At 37.7% G+C, this 17,965-nt stretch overlaps 2 protein-coding genes across 6 annotated transcripts; one reads left to right on the top strand and one right to left on the bottom strand.

The window, feature by feature from the left end:
- The first annotated feature begins 400 nt into the window (after positions 1-400).
- On the top strand, positions 401-2,127 carry LOC103991017 (metacaspase-5). Its single transcript, XM_009410368.3, has 2 exons — positions 401-852; positions 1,080-2,127. Exons 1-2 carry the CDS (start codon positions 504-506, stop codon positions 1,973-1,975), a joined length of 1,245 nt encoding a protein of 414 aa, XP_009408643.1. The 5' UTR covers positions 401-503; the 3' UTR covers positions 1,976-2,127.
- A 3,142-nt stretch (positions 2,128-5,269) lies between these two features.
- LOC135643725 (uncharacterized) lies at positions 5,270-17,213 on the bottom strand. Of its 5 annotated transcripts, none has more exons than XM_065161050.1 (14): positions 16,811-17,213; positions 15,649-15,781; positions 15,420-15,502; positions 11,938-11,976; positions 11,748-11,840; positions 11,532-11,648; positions 10,046-10,141; positions 9,657-9,770; positions 9,165-9,218; positions 8,687-8,734; positions 7,819-7,969; positions 6,019-6,184; positions 5,861-5,930; positions 5,270-5,793 (listed from the first exon to the last, which is right to left on the bottom strand). In XM_065161050.1, the coding sequence occupies exons 2-14, from the start codon at positions 15,725-15,727 to the stop codon at positions 5,533-5,535; spliced, it is 1,371 nt and encodes a 456-aa protein (XP_065017122.1). In that variant the 5' UTR covers positions 15,728-15,781; positions 16,811-17,213; the 3' UTR covers positions 5,270-5,532. The 5 variants fall into 5 exon arrangements, with proteins under 5 accessions (XP_065017122.1, XP_065017123.1, XP_065017124.1 ...); XM_065161051.1 differs by having other exon boundaries at positions 15,649-15,797; positions 16,811-16,947; XM_065161052.1 differs by having other exon boundaries at positions 15,649-15,735; positions 16,811-16,929.
- Positions 17,214-17,965: the final 752 nt, after the last annotated feature.

Below are 17,965 nucleotides of genomic sequence, written 5' to 3'. Positions count from 1 at the left end.
AAAAATAATAATCAGCACAAATAAGAAGAGAATTTTAGATATTTAATTTGTTTATATTTAGGAGATATATATGGTAAATTAATATTTATATAGACACAAATATGTTATTTTCAAACTTAAATGATAGAAATGAAAAAATAGAAATAAAATGAAAATCATGATGAAAACCTTATTACTTGTTGACAATGACATTATTATTATTTAGGGGAAGAAAAAACAAAAAAAAAAAAAGGAAATAAGGAAAGAGATGTTTCATCTACCGCCATACACTTTGTTAATTGGAAATACTCGTGGCTTTTCTCTATTGGTTAGGTGGGTCCTAACAACACATCGGAAACCCCAATTGCTTGCCACCACGGATCATTGAGGTCAAAACAAGCATTCCCTACAACCCATCTTTCCCATCATCACAATCGACCGCACTATAACCAAGCTGTCCCACCCCAAGCAAGAAGACTTCACCTGCACCGTCTCAGATCAGATCACACAGCAAGGAGGAGGAGATGGCGACGAAGAGGGCAGTGCTGGTTGGCTGCAACTACCCGGGCACCAAGGCGGAACTCAAGGGTTGCATCAACGACGTGAACCGGATGCGCCAGTCCCTTGTGGAGCGGTTCGGCTTCGCGGAGGAGGACATCACCGTCCTCATCGACACCGACCGCTCCTACACCCAACCCACCGGCGCCAACATCCGCCGGGCCATCTCCGACCTCGTTGCCTCCGCCCATCCCGGCGACTACCTCTTCTTCCACTACAGCGGCCACGGCACCCGCCTCCCTGCCGAGACCGGCGAGGACGACGACACCGGCTACGACGAGTGCATCGTCCCCTGCGACATGAATCTCATCACCGGTCAGCCTTCACTCATCATCTTGTTCTTGAGTTGGTTGACTTGATATACCACCAACATATGCTCGATTTCGATTTCCATCTACGTTCCTTTTCCCTGAATCAAAGTCGTCTTGGATCCGGGAATTTGCCCAACAGTAGATTCTTGGAGAGATTGTGATGGGGATGCAGCCCGTTGATTGTTTGTTGCATTCCTGGGGAATGATTTGGTCCATTTGCTGCTCTCGCAGACGACGACTTCAGAGAGTTTGTGAACAAGGTGCCTCAGGGCTGCCGGCTCACCATCGTCTCTGATTCCTGCCACAGCGGTGGCCTCATCGACAAGGCCAAGGAACAGATCGGCGAGAGCACCAAGAGCTCCGACCAGGTTGGATCTGAGTCGGGCTTCGGCTTCCGATCCTTCCTGAAGCAGACCGTTCACGAGGCATTCGAGTCCCGGGGGATCCACCTGCCCCACGAAGGCCACCGCCGCCGCCACGAAGACGCGCACGATGCCGAACGAGAGTACCGGGAACGAGGCGGCCAGGGCTACTTCAAGAACCGCTCCCTCCCGCTCTCCACCCTCATCGAGCTCCTGAAGCAGAAGACGGGGAAAGAGGACATCGACGTGGGGAAGATCCGGCCCACCCTGTTCGAGGTCTTCGGTGAGGACGCCAGCCCCAAGGTGAAGAAGTTCATGAAGTTCATCCTGCACAAGCTGCATCGGCACGGGGAGGGCGGCGACGGCGGAGAGGGCGGCAGCCTCATGAGCATCGTCGGCGGCCTGGCGCATGAGTTCCTGATGCAGAAGCTGGATGACGAGGAGGAGGAGGAGGAGGAAGTGAGGCCGGAGGAGGTGTACGCGAGCGCGGGCAGGAAGGGCCGGGAAGACAATGGCATCCTCATCAGCGGCTGCCAGTCCGACCAGACGTCGGCGGACGCCAACCCGGCGGGTGGCCAGGGCGGAGCTTACGGCGCTCTCAGCAATGCGATCCAGACCATCCTCAGGGAAGCCGACGGCGAGGTCTCGAACCGGAAGGTGGTGCTCCGGGCTCGGAAGATGCTGGAGAAGCAAGGATTCACGCAGCGCCCGGGTCTCTACTGCAGCGATGACCATGTGGATGCTGCTTTCATATGCGAAGCATGAGCTGTGTCGTTGATGACTGTGGAATGGTGTTGTGTTGTGCTCTCTTCTCTCTTTCTTTCCGCCGGTTTATTGTCTGAATTGAGTTCCGCAGCTTTTTCTTTGAAGGTGAACTGAAATGTGGATTGATCATAATGGATTGATTTCCTTCCTCAGCTTTAGTGATGTTTTCTTCAACGGGAGTAGTAATGCCGACAGAGTAAAGGCTGTACTAAACCAGAAACAATAAACTCTTCTTCCAGTGGCTAAGATGGTTAAAGGAAAATAAAAAGAACTGATTTGATTTTGATGTCTCTTTTTAACTCTTGCAAAATTTTAAAAAATAAAGGATGAATTCTCGAAAAATATTTCTAGTTTTCAAAAATTCTCTCAAAACGTTTTAATTTAAAAAAAAATCTCAAATGACCCCTCTTGCATCAAAAAGATTAAGATTATTTTATCACAATAATCACAGGAATAGAAACATCATTTTATCGTTGTCTTCATTAGATCCATTATTGATTTTGTCTTGTATCGATCGCCTTACCTCCCATTCCCCTCTATCAAGGATGTCGACAAAGTGGGGAGTTGCAAGCATAGGTGAGCTCCTAGTTGCGTTTCTACCCCCCTTCGTCTCGAACAATGGTCCATTGCTCGCGGTGCTCTTGATCGCCTCCACATGGGGCTCGCTACTTTTGTTCCTTACTTATGGCTAACGCTAACAGTGAGGGCGTATGGGTCATGCCCTCTCTTTCCTTGCTCATATACGACGACGAAAGCATGCGAGCTGCATCCTCTTTGTCTTCACTAATGATCAACAGTAAGGGAGGCCTACGGGTAACAATAGCGACGAAGTCAACCAACAGGGGAGGTAGCTAGGGTTAGTGTCACCAGATCACTAGCTAGCATACGAAGTTAGCATGGCCAACGACAAAGACACAAGTGTGTTCGATGCACAGGGACGACACGAAGGTGACTAAGGGTAAATTCATCATTTATGAAAAAGATTCTTTGCAATAATTTTTTAAAGTTGAAGCATTCTAAAAAAATTTATAAAAATTAAAGATTTTTTTTTTTCGAGAATTTACCCCAAAAAATTCTTCTATCATTAATTTAGACTTTAATTAAATGAATGGACATAACACAAGGATCTAGAGGTAAAATTCCTAATACCAAATTAAAATAAATCATTGATTTCTCCTTAACTAGGTTGGCCTTTTCAAATTTCATAAAAGGATATAATAACATTTAAAAAATGAATTTTAATCAGTTTGGCTACCGATTATGGGTTTTAAAAATGTAGAAACAATTATATTTGTTAGTTTTTGCATATTTTTCATATATATATATATATATATATATATATATAAAACTATATATAAAAACAAATGATATATCTATTATTTTCTAAAGATGCAATTTGCAAAACCTGTGTTTCTTTTAATGAGATTCTATGTTTTTTTACCCGGCTCGTGTCTTATGCTGGTAAATAACTTGATGAAAAGTATTTCTAGCGGTGAAGAGAAAAAAACATACATTTGGCAAGAGCTAATTTCCCCTATTTACAGTATTACATGGATAAACAAACCTGAAGAAGATGATCAGTTTGCTTGCAGGTATAGAGACCAGCAATTCATTCTATATTTTGTGCAGAAATCAATTGATGGTTGCGGGAAAGATGGACACAAGACTGGTCTTCAATACCTGCAAATTTATTTAGAAGAAATTTAGTTCATCACCATCTATAATTCCTACTCTGTTATTTGATCTCCAAGTCTTCTGCCAAGTTAGGGTGATGGATGGGTTTCAATTTGAAGTGACAAAACAAAAAGGGCTACCAAACTCTCGGAGGAGTCGAGAAGCTTAGTTGTGAATGCGAGCACCTGCTACAACTGTGGTCAGATATTCTCTCCACTGGTTGGGAATAATATGAAAAGCTGAACCTGACAACACTGATGTAATTGCCTGTCAACCCACATAAGCCTTGTCTCTTCTCTCTCTCTCTCTCTCTCCCTTCATCACATGTCCTTCCTCATTTTTCACGATCACATTCCTGTCATTCAGACACATCTCACATCAGCGCTACTTGATCTCAGCTTACAAACTTTTCTGCGAAGAGGTCACAGTAGAAGCGGGTCGGAGAGGAGGAAAGGGAGGTGACGACGACTTCAAACGAATTCGAGAAAGAATTCGACTTCTTACATCGTCGTACCTATGCAATTCAGAAAGAAAGAATATTCTAGATTTGATTCAAAGGATGGACATTCCCATTAGAATTTGGTTAGCTTATATTGATGACTAAGATCCCCATATCATATTGGGTTTCAATGTCAAGTCAATAACATGGCTACTTTAAAAACCCTCATAACATATATAAAAGATCAATTCACAAGTATCGTCACAACCTTCACAATAATTTAAAAAAAATAGGAATGTAAAGATCAATTCACAAGTATCGTCACAAACTTCACAATAATTTTTAAAAAATAGTATGTACCGATCAATTCACAAGTATCGTCACAAACTTCACAATAATTTTTAAAAAATAGGAATGTAAAGACCAATTCAGAAGTATCGTCACAAACTTCACAATAATTTAAAAAAAAAATAGGAATGTAAAGATCAATTCAGAAGTATCGTCACAAACTTCACAATAATTTTTAAAAAAAATAGGAATGTAAAGATCAATTCACAAGTATCGTCACAAACTTCACAATAATTTTTAAAAAATAGTATGTACCGATCAATTCACAAGTATCGTCACAAACTTCACAATATTTTTTAAAAAATAGGAATGTGCAGATCAATTCAGAAGTATCGTCACAAACTTTACAATAATTTAAAAAAAAATAGTATGTAAAGATCAATTCACAAGTATCGTCACAAACTTCACAATAATTTAAAAAAAATAGGAATGTAAAGATCAATTCACAAGTATCGTCACAAACTTCACAATAATTTTTAAAAAATAGTATGTGCCGATCAATTCAGAAGTATCGTCACAAACTTCACAATAATTTTTAAAAAATAGTATGTAACGATCAATTCAGAAGTATCGTCACAAACTTCACAATAATTTTAAAAAAATAGGATGTAACGATCAATTCAGAAGTATCGTCACAAACTTCACAATAATTTTAAAAAAATAGGATGTAAACGAAAATGGAAAAAGAAAAACAAAACAAAAAAGGCCAAGTTTGCATTCTTACCCGCTAACTCAGATGTTTCTCCTTTAGGTAGGCTTATCCAATTTCCCAGCATATCCACAACAGTAATAGTGATAGCCAACAAGGTAGAAATCAAAGACATTTGGTTCCGAATCTGAACAAGTCCCCATAATTTGGAAAAGGAAACCAATGAATTTATGCTTTTGATTACAATATTATGCTGTAGGAAAATAATTTTGTAAGAATTATATATATGGCCTGCTAAGGTTTGATGCCCATTCCTGTTGTGTGCAGGCCTCTAGATTCTCCAAAGAATATTTGGTGAGACCATAAAATAGCAACCAAAGAAACAGAGAACCGCAAATGGCTACAAAATTTTCTCAAGCTGGATCGATCAATTTAAACCACAATCATTTACACATTGTGGGTGGCAGATCCAAGTAGCCTATCTTCCTCCTTTGGGATTTCGTTGCCGGAGAGTTCCAAACTTGGCTTGCTTGATGTTATCTTGTTCCATTCATTTTCAACGCGAAAGAAAATCCACTGGAACCGCCGCATGATCTCCAAAGCTGTTATCGTAAAAACTGTCAAATAGTTGTGCCGAAGATGTGCCGAGAGCTTGTAGGTCCATGTGCATCGAAAAATTAAGTTGCTTCCGATCACCCAATAATAGACCTGCAAGTCCACACAGGTTTAGCAAAAATAATATCCCACTCGAAAATTGTTGGATTTAGGAACATACCCATTTTCGTCCATAAAGAAGGTTTGTGCAAATATGTGGATTTTTAAACTTGAAGATACGAGTGAACACACTGCAGATGCAAGACCAATAGATTAATACAACAAAAATGAATTTAACACTCAAAACACTCATGAAGAAACCGAAAAACTGGTGCATACCTCAAATCCCAATCCCGAGTCACATCCCAATAAAATGAATATAATGAGTTTATGACACTAGAAATAAGCCAAAGAGGGCGGTAAAATTTGGTCCAACTGTCTGGGAAGACATGATACTTGAGAGCCGAAAGAAAAATCACAGGGATTGCAGTTGAATATTTTAAAGCTGGAAAGACAACAAACGACCATGTTAATAAAATAAGAAAAGGATAAAAAGGGATAGATAATCCAGTACATCAGGACAACATTCAAGGATTAAATGCAATTGTTCATCAAAAAGAAGAGGAAGAAAAAGATCTAAATTATATGCAGCTGACGATAAAAGGAAATCCAAGATATCTATTGTCTTTAATGCTAAGAATCTTGAGACACAATATTGAATTAAGCTTGGATTAGCTCATAAGTACAGCTCTTATGGGCCTAATACTTGGTCAAAATAATATTTAATAATGACTAAGTTGTAGACTGATCTTCGTCTGAATGTTCAAGCACTAGATCACAAGGTTTTGGGAATAATTATCATATAGAATATGCAATACAGCTTGGATAAGGTAGCATATAGCTTTGCTTCCTCATAGGTCAGAATACAAAGAACGGTTTGAAATTTTAAAAAGTTAGTACTTGAACCAAAGCTGCAACACATTGAGATGGTTAGCATCAACTATTCAAGAGAACAAATTTTGTTGATCTCTTCTATTACGTATCTCAATGAAGGCAAAAGATCTATGTAGCCGACCCCAAATAGTTGTTATCATCGTCATCCTATATGCAAAATAATTCACTCGTTGGAACTTATTCTAGAATTAGAAATGAAAGGAGAACTAGATTGGTTTTTAAGGATGGATGAGCCTCTTATCATTAATTTGGAATTAAATATCTTTAGACTAACTAGCAAGGATATGAAAAGAAATATTTTTATTTGTAAACAATTAAGTATAGCCTTGTGAACATATGCAAGGGAGATGTTCAGATAATATAGCTATAGGATGTGAAACAATTAATGATACAAGGTGAGATAGAGGGAGATCTAAGAAAATTTTACTAGAAATTATGAATAAAAATTTAACTGATCTTAATTTAACTAATAATATTTTTTTTTTTATAGAGTTCAATAGTGGCAAAAAATCCATATAGCCAATCCCAAATAGTTGGGACATTGCGACATCTTATTGTTGTATAGTCACCTAAAAAATTAATAGTTCGATTACCCCATACCCCATCTTGAGTGCAGTCATGATAATTAGTACGAAAGCATATCTAATATTAGACATCACAAGGTATTTAAGTTGGAAATGACTATCCATGGATGAAGTTACTAACACATCATGATGTGGAATCACAATGGGACTAGGCCTGACATCCACAGTTGGACTTGATTTTCAACTCCAAGTTGGGCCAAGGGCATTAAGTAAGAAAAATTGACACTCCTAGATGGCTATATTGATATCAAATTGGACTTAAGCATCTTTGCCTATCAAATTAATAAGTCAATTCATTTCTCAAGCAAGGTAATGACATATCAGATCTACATATACCATAACAAAAGTATATAAAAAGGAACAAAAAAATATGGGATCAACCAAGAAAAGAGAGAACATGGTCCAATAAGTGGTCCTTTGTTCCTAGACTTGAATACCTAAACATTGTTCTATAATTATATATAAAAAATCATTTAATTATACAAAGACATTGAAACCCCTTGAACAAACAGATAACACATCATGCAACAGAATTTACATCATAAATAGGGACAATAAAGTTTAATAAAAGTATGATAAAGCATAAAATGAATATATTTACCATTAAAAAGGCATGTCCTTTCTCTGGTATCCTTATATTGACGTAAGCACTGGAAAAAACGGCATAAATAGGGAAAGACAAGCACCACAGGGATTACAACAGAGTGACTGCCACATACAGAATCAGCCTCAAACCAAGCTATTGTTGCAACCTGAATATGAATGAATCCACATAAAAGATGTAATTCATGAAATGAGAGAGACTGCAAGCCTATAGAAAGATTGTGACTGTAGACACCAGCAAAGGATCACTATGACAGCAATAAGAGGAGAAATTAACATTGCTTACTAAGTACATCCCAAAGACTGTGGCTGCAGACACCAGAAAAGAATGACAGCAATAAGACAAGAAATTAGCATTGCTTACTAAGTCCATAGTTCCCTTTTATCATCCTTGTGGTTCTGGAATAATTTAATGTGACAGTAAACTTAGCTTGCAAAAAGTCAACCAAACAAACAGCATTAACTAATACATGATTAATTCATTTGTCATACTGGCCCAGTTATACATGCTATTATATTAACTTGTCAGATACAGCAAATTGTGTATAATTTCCATGGCAATGTATAAAACTGTGCAAACTGCAACACAAAATATGCAAGCCACTATGGACTAAAGGACACAAATGAATACTCAATCAGCCAAATTCCTACAAATGTTACAGAAGAATGTCTATCAACAGATAAAAGAGAGGGCCATAGAGATAAGCCATAAATCTGGTTACAGAAAGTGAAAGTCAGCATAATCTGAAAGCCAAAATTGTGAAGCATGTTTAGAACTTTGACAATCATCTAAGAAAAGAAAATAGTATATACTTGCACCACAGATTGTATGAGCAGAGAGATGGATTTAACACTTCTATACTAACCTGTTTGTTAACCATCCGACAAACTGAACGCTCCAAATCGGAGAATACCTAGAAATAATTTGAACAATAACAAAAATTCAGTATAACAGGAAAATTCATGTTTAGCAAAGCAGGAAAGCAGGCATGTCTCATTAGCTCTCTGAACCATTACAGGATAAGGACGATTCAGTAGATGATATATGCTTGACATTTTATTGATAGGTTTGATCTAATGCAGGGAGAAGCCCTGTGGTCAAAACATAAAACAATAGAAGTTTGAGACCTAAGACACAACGACAATCGTAGATTAGATGATAGTAACAATTGAGGCATCCAATCAAACAAATTAAGAGGCCATGTTGGTTGCCTCTAGCGGTTCCAAATAAGTGATACAGTAACAACTCATAGTATAAAGAAGCACCATACACAATCTCCTAATTGGAAGATTATTTACCAGCTGTATGACAATAACTAAATGGAGAATATTATTTAAGTTTACCTTTGACATTGATGTCATGATATCTGCCAAGAAGAAATCAGAAAATGTGATTGCCTGCATTTGCAAGGAAAAAAAAGCTGATTATCGCAGAAAAAGATATTTAAACATCCTAGGAGAACCATCTAAGCAAATTGCAAACAAAAGTCAAGAGTTTCCCCCAACATGCAGCCATATCTTGAAAAGTAAAATATCTCCAGTTACTGTTCAATGACAACTTGAACACATTAGTCCTATTTATGAAGTTCAATATATCAAGGGAAAAGGGACAAGTTAAGGAGACTGGAAAGGGAAGCAGACAGCAAAGTCATGCTACAAAATATGTTAACTAATGTGCTTATACCTTTCATCCCTTCCTAACAATGAGACATTGATCATGGTAAAAGTTATCTCATAGATAGCAGATGAAGCCTAATTGTCTTCCAAGTTTTGAGCTAGAAATGTTTATCTCAACTCTTCTATAAAAGTTTCTTCAGAGTAAAAACTAACACTTGCCTGTAATGGAAGCATTATACGCCATACAGTCCTTAACAAGTAGTAGCGGGATGGCAAGTAAAAGATCTCAAAGGGGAATATGAGAACCATTAGAATGGCTGCATATAGAATAACCTGCAGTTCAAGCTAAAAGCTTAGGATGATTCAACAACAAAACAGCCAAAGAAGAAAAATTAAAATGTAAAACAAATAATTTGGCGCCAGATACAATTGAAAGCATAACATAAGGTTATGTCAAATTGAACTCATGAGATGCTTGTAAGATGCATAAAAGACATAAATGAGAAGCACATATAATTGCTATATGTTCTAAGAGGGACTGATATATATTATACAACAGAAAAGACATAAGCATTAGATTCAATTTAGAGAGGGACTGATATTAATACTGGTTGTGATGCAGCTAGTGATACTTCGCCATGTGAATACAAATAAAGATAAGCTGCCATACTCGTAGGAACAATGATGATCATCCAGGTTGCACACTGCAAATATCATTAGGAACTAGTTAGCACGAACTACTTACATATTCTAATAAGTCAAAATCTAATGAAATAAGCAAATAAACAAACCACTTAAATAATCAATATTATTTTTGTTACAACCCAGATAGCGCCACATCAGAGGTGAGAGGATAATTATGATAATATATAGAGATTAGATGAGTTTGCTATCATTAGCTTAGGCTCAAACATCTTAGATCATGTGGTCACAGGCCAAACAAGATATGAAACAGTTTCTCTGTTGGACCTGGCCATAATAATTAATATCAGAGCAGATCTAGTATTAGGCATAATGTAGGAGCAAGTATTAGGCAGAGAATACGTTTCAGCTTATCCTTCTATGGCTTTAAAATTCTTCATGAGTAGTGCTATAATATTGATTATTATTGATATATCACAAAGCCCTGGTATTTAGACAGAATGGAGTTGGATAAGCAGATAGGTTCACAAAATTAAAAAGGCACATGAATTTCAAGTCCTCGATCAGACTGAGTGACCTGACCCTATCCAAACTTGATGGCTTAGATGGGTCGAGTCCAGGTAGTGATGATCAGACCTGATTATTCAGATTCATATAAAAGATTTTTTTTCAACAAGAGATTCATACAAAAGATATATCACAGTAACAACATATCTGACATTAGTAGAGATGTAAACCTCACTGCTCACAACCTTGCCAGTAGGGATTTTACATGTCACACTAGGATCATCAAGGGAGATGATTTTGACTGACAAGATTCTACTGTCAACTCTTTCTTTTTTAATATCAATAGTTAAAAGTCTTTACATTTAAAAAGAAAACAACATATTTGGACTATGAAGAAAATGTGATTTCCAAATATTTTCTTGAACCCACAGAAGTGGCTGACACCTATGAATTTCACTTTCATCTTTCCTCACAACTTATCTTCAAAGAATATATGGTCAGAGGCAATGGATATTAAAATTGGAAATCAATACCTAGAACTTCAGAAACTAAAATTACCTTGAGGTTTCAGAAATGGAAAATGAAATCATATGTATGAATGTAAAACACTAAATTAAAGCCTCCAACACCTTAACATGATTAAAAAATAGGGAAATATTGCATCCTTAGGTAAGCTACACTTTAGAATGGTTGAACATGTTCTCTCCATATCAACACAATCACAAACAACCTCCCCATAAGTTGACCCCTTTTGAATGATATTAGTAGATGATCAAAAGGAACTAGCTCAGGATGCATATTTTATATATATATATATATATATATATCAAAGTAAAGACACCAATAGTGATGTTACATTAGTACTTTAAAAGATGAAATCCCTTTTGGAGGGGCACTAATACATGACAAGAGACATAACATGAAGGAATGCACATCAACATATACCTTCCATATCTCCCGATGTGTGAGATGAGTGTGGTCAAGATCAAATACTTTTGCATAGTTAACAGATGAATGAGAAAAAATCCATAGATTCACTCCCCAAAGCCAAACCATCAACGTCTGCAATATCAAATCAAAAGAAATCAAGAATGAGAGAACAATCAATCAGAATGCATCCGCCTTGAAATGATTGAGCCACTTAAATATGAGAATACACACCACAAGAAGAAGTGGATTAAAATACAAAAAGGCCTCGTAAAGAAACAAATCTCGTTTATCTGCATTCATTCGCATTACAGAGTCCCAGCCTATCTGCAAGCAACAAATGTGAATCACATGTCTGAAATTTATTTTGGCCACTTATGCATACCTGTTCAACACATATATTCAGCAAATATTAAGAACTGACCTTACAACAACTGATGCCCCACAAGAGAAACAATACAACCTGAAAGATGTTCCTAAGTTAGTATACAACATCTAATGGATGAACTTCACTTTTATGAGTTGTGAACACAAAACTTGCAAAAAAAAAAAAACTCTGCACCATAGGTACATCCCTAATATATTCTTTGAATATATTAACATAATCAAGAAACTACATAAATTTAGGAGGAAACTTATCTAACTCTGCACAAAATCAGGAAACTACAAAAATTTAGCAGATACTAAAACAGAAAAATTAATCGAAAGAAATCAGGAAACTCGTATTAGAATAGCTAGAACAATGAAAGATCAGAAAAGCAAGACATAATTAGGAGGAAAAGTTGTACACACACACTACAAAAATTAGGTTGCTCCAGTTTCTGCACTGACAACCCTTCATTACTTATAGCTACTAAAAGAAATGTGGTCAATAAGTTCAACTCTTGACAAACAGATTGATAAAGATCGATTTAAGCCAAAATTCAAAACTAAGTTCAGTTAAGGTAAAGTCCAGAAGCATCAGAGTTAAGTTTTCCATTTTTTTTGTTTGAGGTATAGGTTTTCTTTTTCTATTTTCTAGGTATTCAGATTACTTCATTAGAGTATTAGGAAGAAAATTTTAACACATTTTTATAAATTTTAGGTAGGTTAATATTTGTAAAGGTATTAGTAGTTCAAGTTACCAATTGGTTGTTGTCCAAAATTAACAGATTCAGATGAGACAAATCTGATAACTCAACAAAATTAGTTAAACATAATTACAAGTCTAGCGACAAATCTTGGATAATGTATCAAGTTTTGCAAGTTTTTAACAGGTCTTGTGAGTTTCTTCATGGAAATGCCATAGTTATCCTCATCCCTCATGTATTGTGAGTCACTCTACTAGTACTACGGTACTACCAATCAAGGATCATGATTTCGTATCGTACCGGAGTTTCGAGCATAGCTCGGTATGGTACGATACAGAGTACCGCTATATATATATATATATATATAAGTTAAAAAAAAAGGCGACATCGCCTCCTTTTTCTGCCTGCGTGGGGAGAAGAAACCGAGGTTTCCTTCTTCCCACACAAAAAAGGGCGACGAGGTGACGGCCATCGCCTCGTCGCCTCGTTTCTTCTGCCCATGTGGGGAGAAGAAACATCGCCTCGACAACACTCTATTTCTTCTCCCCACGACGTCGCCGATGCTTCTCCCTGCGCGGATGAGGAGAAGTCGCCGACAACGCTGAGGCCTCATCGCCTCAGACGAGGAGGCGACATCTTATCTGCGGCGTCCGCACGAGGGAGGGCGGCGACGGATCGGGATCGTCGAGGGAGAGCAGCGCCAGATCTCTAGGTTCTCCCTTTTCTTTCTTCTCCCTCGGCTAATACCACCCAGTAACGGGCGGCGACGCGACCGATTTAGGGTGGTAACGGGGCAGAAGCAGCCCCAATCGACGGTACCGCCCGATTGTAGACGGTCCACGTACCGATCTACTGGCGGACCAGTACGTGCCGCCCGATACGGGCGATATTATTCGAAATTAAAATCATTGCTACCAATCTTTATTTTCGCTACCATGATCTTTCTGTCTTTCTCACCCTTTGCTACTTTTATTCTACCTATTTTACCAATGTTTGCATCAATTTGGTATCAGAGTTATTTTGTTTGCAAGGGTACCCAATCTGTTTTCTATTTCAGATCATTTTCAGTTGAAGCTTCATCATTATTCTTCAGCTAATTCTGGTAGGATCATTTCAGTTAAACTTAGATATTATATCATTTCTATTGGAAAATTCTATTAAAAAAAACACTATGGAGTTTTCAGTTGATCATGGTCCCATAAGCCAATGGTGTTCAATAAAGTACTAGTTTTACACTAGCCAATTGAGAGGAGATTTCAAGATTAAAATCAAGGTTCAAGGGTCATTTGTTTCTTTGGGGTTTCCTGCATATAACCCTGCATAATGCATTTATGATACAAAATAAAGCCACTACATTATGGTTATTGCATCTCAACCCATAAAATGCTCAGATAACCAACATGCACCCTCTCCCATCAATGTCCATCATATAGATCATCGTTAACACCATTGTTTTAGGCAATTGAAATTAGAAGCACAACGTACTTTCCTTGACTCAAATTTCCAATATCACATCCAAATCCGAAGCTACCAACTCCATCCTAAGATCTAAAAGTTCCAAATTTGCCCACAAAACCTTATCATGACAAGCTAAACTATTGATCTTTGCTACATTCCCTACTCCCTATTGTCATGAACTCTGAATACTTTGCATTTATTCCTAATCTTTCTCCAACAACATTATCATCATCATCATCTCTGCCAGAAAAGTTGCTGGTTTGCTTCTGACTATAATCGTTGAAAAAGAAAAAAGTTGTTTAGATCCTTTTGCAATTGAAGATTGAGTATGATCAAATTAAGACTAAAAACTAGGTCTTTCCTAGAGAGTTGATTTTCAATTGTTCATATTTTTGTTGATACCTTCTGTTGAGGAGTTCATTAGTTTATAAGCTTGAGTTTATTGCAAATAGGACTCAAGTGCCTCATGTTCCAAATTTCTATGTTTTGGCTCCATGTAAGCTTAGTACATTTGTAATTTCAGATTGTCAATACTGGCTTACTGTTAATATATTTCATTCATGAATTTGTGTTCTGTATAAATAGTTGCTTGTAATCTTATTAAGGTGTTTGTTTACAGGATATCCATGGAAGTTGCACGCATTTGTTACAAGGCAATCTTGCTTTCGAGGTGCAGTCACTTAGAGAGGAGCATACCTGAGAGTCACACGTATTGCTGGATATAAGATAGCTACCTCAGAATGGGTGGATAATAAGATAACTGACTAGACAAGGCTTGAATCTATATTAGGTGTCAAAGTTATTGCTGGAAACTTAGGTTGCCCATAACGTTAAGCATATATCATGATTCATATGTTATCAAGAGGAATGGAAAGGAAAAAGTCATTCAAGATGATGTATGTCAGCACAGAGGAATCATATAAGAAGTTTCTCATTATGAAAAGATAGGCAATTTAAAGAAACCCTACAGGTATTATTAGAAATTATCATCAGGTTGATGTGAGCATTCCAAAAGATGTAAAAAAACATATAAGTATGGACATCTCCACGAAGCTTATAGGAAGTTGACAATCAGCCACACAAATAACAGATTCTTTCTAACTTCAATCTATGCTTGCAAACAAAATTATCTAGACAAATCATGATGACATGTTATGTCTGACAGATAACACAACTTTATTCTGCAATTTTTATATAATTTAAGCAATATCAACAGGATTAAGCTAAATCAAAATTAATTATAATTATTCCTTGAAATTATAGAAAATGACAATATAAATATGTTGTCTAAATCAGATGACCATTTAGAAAGACTTCTTATCTTCATTCTATGATTAGAATAAATTGGAAAAAGGAGTAAGGATATAAAAAAAATGACCTTAAATCTCCACAAGAAAACTGGTGATGGCATCATTGCAACACCAGATGCTGCCATGCTTGGACTCTTCATCTCATTTACCTCTGTCAGGAAAACTAAGCCTATGTCATTGGCAATTCCAGGTTCAATGAAATCTAAAAATGAAAGTTAAATATGTGACATGCATAACAAATAACATCTAAAAAGTTGAGTAAATAAAGTAGTCGTGAGCAAACTAATTTTCTTTTACCCTGATCAGTGAAAATAGGTCTGCTACCAGCTCGACGAAGATGGGGACTTTTAGCTGATGGCAAAGGAACTTCAAACATATGTGAAGCTAGTGAAGGTCAGAGAGAATGAGTGTCATCAATACTTATGAATACCTGAAAGCAAGTAAACCTACTGTCATTTAGTCAGTCAGTGCAACCAATTTGAAGGTTGCTAGGTTCATATCCAATGATCAGGAACCAAAGTTGTGCTTGATATGACAGTATACATGGTGCAATCATGCAAATTCAGTTAGTCATACCAAAACAGTGCCATCATTTTGAAGTAACTTAAAGGATGCAACTTGTGGAAAAAATAATAGTTAATAACTTGATATGATAGAATTGAACGTTGCAGACTAGATTTATTAGCTATATGATAAGACAAAAAAACATTGAGCAACCATTTGAGCTTTTATAAATGGACATATTCATGCTACTCTAGCGCTAGTAAGGGCCACGTTTCTCTTGGATAGGGGTCCTCTGTCAGAAATATTTGGTGAAATGTTTTAATTATATAAAAGACCAAACCACTGTTCCATAAATATTTCACGTCTTTATATCTTTTAATAATCGAGTATCTAACATTCACATGCAGCTGTTCCTCTCTCTCTCTCTCTCTCTCTCTCTCTCTCTCTCTTTCTCTTAAAAACACTAAAAGGAAAATTAAATAAAAATACAATGCAAGAGAACGTGCCATAAACAACCCTGTGGGCTAATCTAGATCTATGCATAAGACTGCTAAAAGAATCAAAGTTATACTGGATCGACCCCAGTCCATCCCTAGTTCAATTGTTGACCAGATCGTGAGTCAGATCAGGCAAATCAAGAAAAGAAAAACTAGATCCATATCCAATTTTCCAAGATCCACACTTCAAACACACAACTTTTTGCGCAAGCAAAGGGAGGAGTATCAAGTAAGGATGTCACGTCCAAACGTCCTTCAGATTCAGAACAGAATTGAACGAAACGGACGACTTATTCACATCCTAATTCAAGAAAAAGCGAGCGATAGCAGAGGTCCATGACATTTTTGAGCAAATTCTACCAAATCTATCCAAGGGATTGGAGCGAGGCGCAGAGATCTGTTGGTCAAAACAAGGAGACGAAACAAGCATGTAGGGTTTATTGGAGAAGAGATTCTACCACGGAGGAGTGGCAAGATCTGAGGCTGGAACTGCAAGCCAGCGGCGTGAGGCGGATCGAATGGCGATGCAACCTCCGGGACGAGGCGGAGAGGTCCGAGGGCAGGCGACGCGGCCTACGGCTTCCGGCGGACAGGATTGCGGCTCGGCCTGCGGCGAAGAGGATTGCGACTTGGCCTGCAGCGTGAGGCGAAGCGACGGGCGAAACAGATGAGATCATGAAGAGGAGGCGAGGAGGAACGCAAGATCAGGCACAACAGGGCGGGGAGATGGGCGAGGCTGCCATCGTTGTCTTAGTAGGTCTTAAAGCTGCCATAAATTCCGCTCTTCTAAGGTCTAAGATGGAATTGGGAATTGGGAATTGGGTATTGCAGGTTAGATAGATAATAAATACATCACTCATCTTCTATTGTTATATCACGTTGAAGTACACTATAACGTTCCATATGGGAGTGTATTTTGTTTCCTTCGAGGAGGTCACTTGCGTAAATTGGGGGTCAATTGGTGTCTGATAATGGAATTGCACGCTGATGTGGTCAACCATAATCCATGTACGACTAAAAGTCGACACGGCTATCGTTGACAAACCGGGTCGGAAACAAAGACCTTCGATTGAGAACCTCACACTCCTGTAGCCCTTCCATCGTTATGCCTGCTCTCTTGAGCTAACTTGCGAGACATCTCACACTTGAATCCAAACTTGTAGCCAGCCTAGGATTCTACTCCTATAGAGATTAGGACTCTAATTAGTACACCGTATATTTATTATTATTATTATTATTATTATTATTATTATTATTATTATTATTGTTATTATTATTATTTATTTAGCTCTCAAAATTAGTGGTTCGATTCAGCACCTGTGCGCAGCGCGAGGACTGTCGATCCACTGACACTCATCTTCCATTCTCCATATATATAGTCATTCAAACCCTTGAATCTTTTGTTCCTCGCTTAAGTATTTGAGACTTTGCATATCCTTACGCACGTCTTCTTTATCGACTTAATAGCCACTAGATGCAAGACGAATTTGATCAATTTTAAGGTATCTCAACTTTCTTACCGTTGATCTAAGGAAGCTCAATTGGTTTGCTTGTACTTGATCATCTTCTTCTCCCTCGACTCTAGTTATTTCTTTTTGAGGTTGAGGGATCTA

The sequence above is a fragment of the Musa acuminata genome, chromosome BXJ3-7 (genome assembly GCF_036884655.1).
Source record: "Musa acuminata AAA Group cultivar baxijiao chromosome BXJ3-7, Cavendish_Baxijiao_AAA, whole genome shotgun sequence".
NCBI classification, from domain to species: Eukaryota; Viridiplantae; Streptophyta; class Magnoliopsida; order Zingiberales; family Musaceae; genus Musa; species Musa acuminata.
Note: the sequence above shows the minus strand (reverse complement) of the source record. Positions and strands in the feature narration are given on the sequence as shown.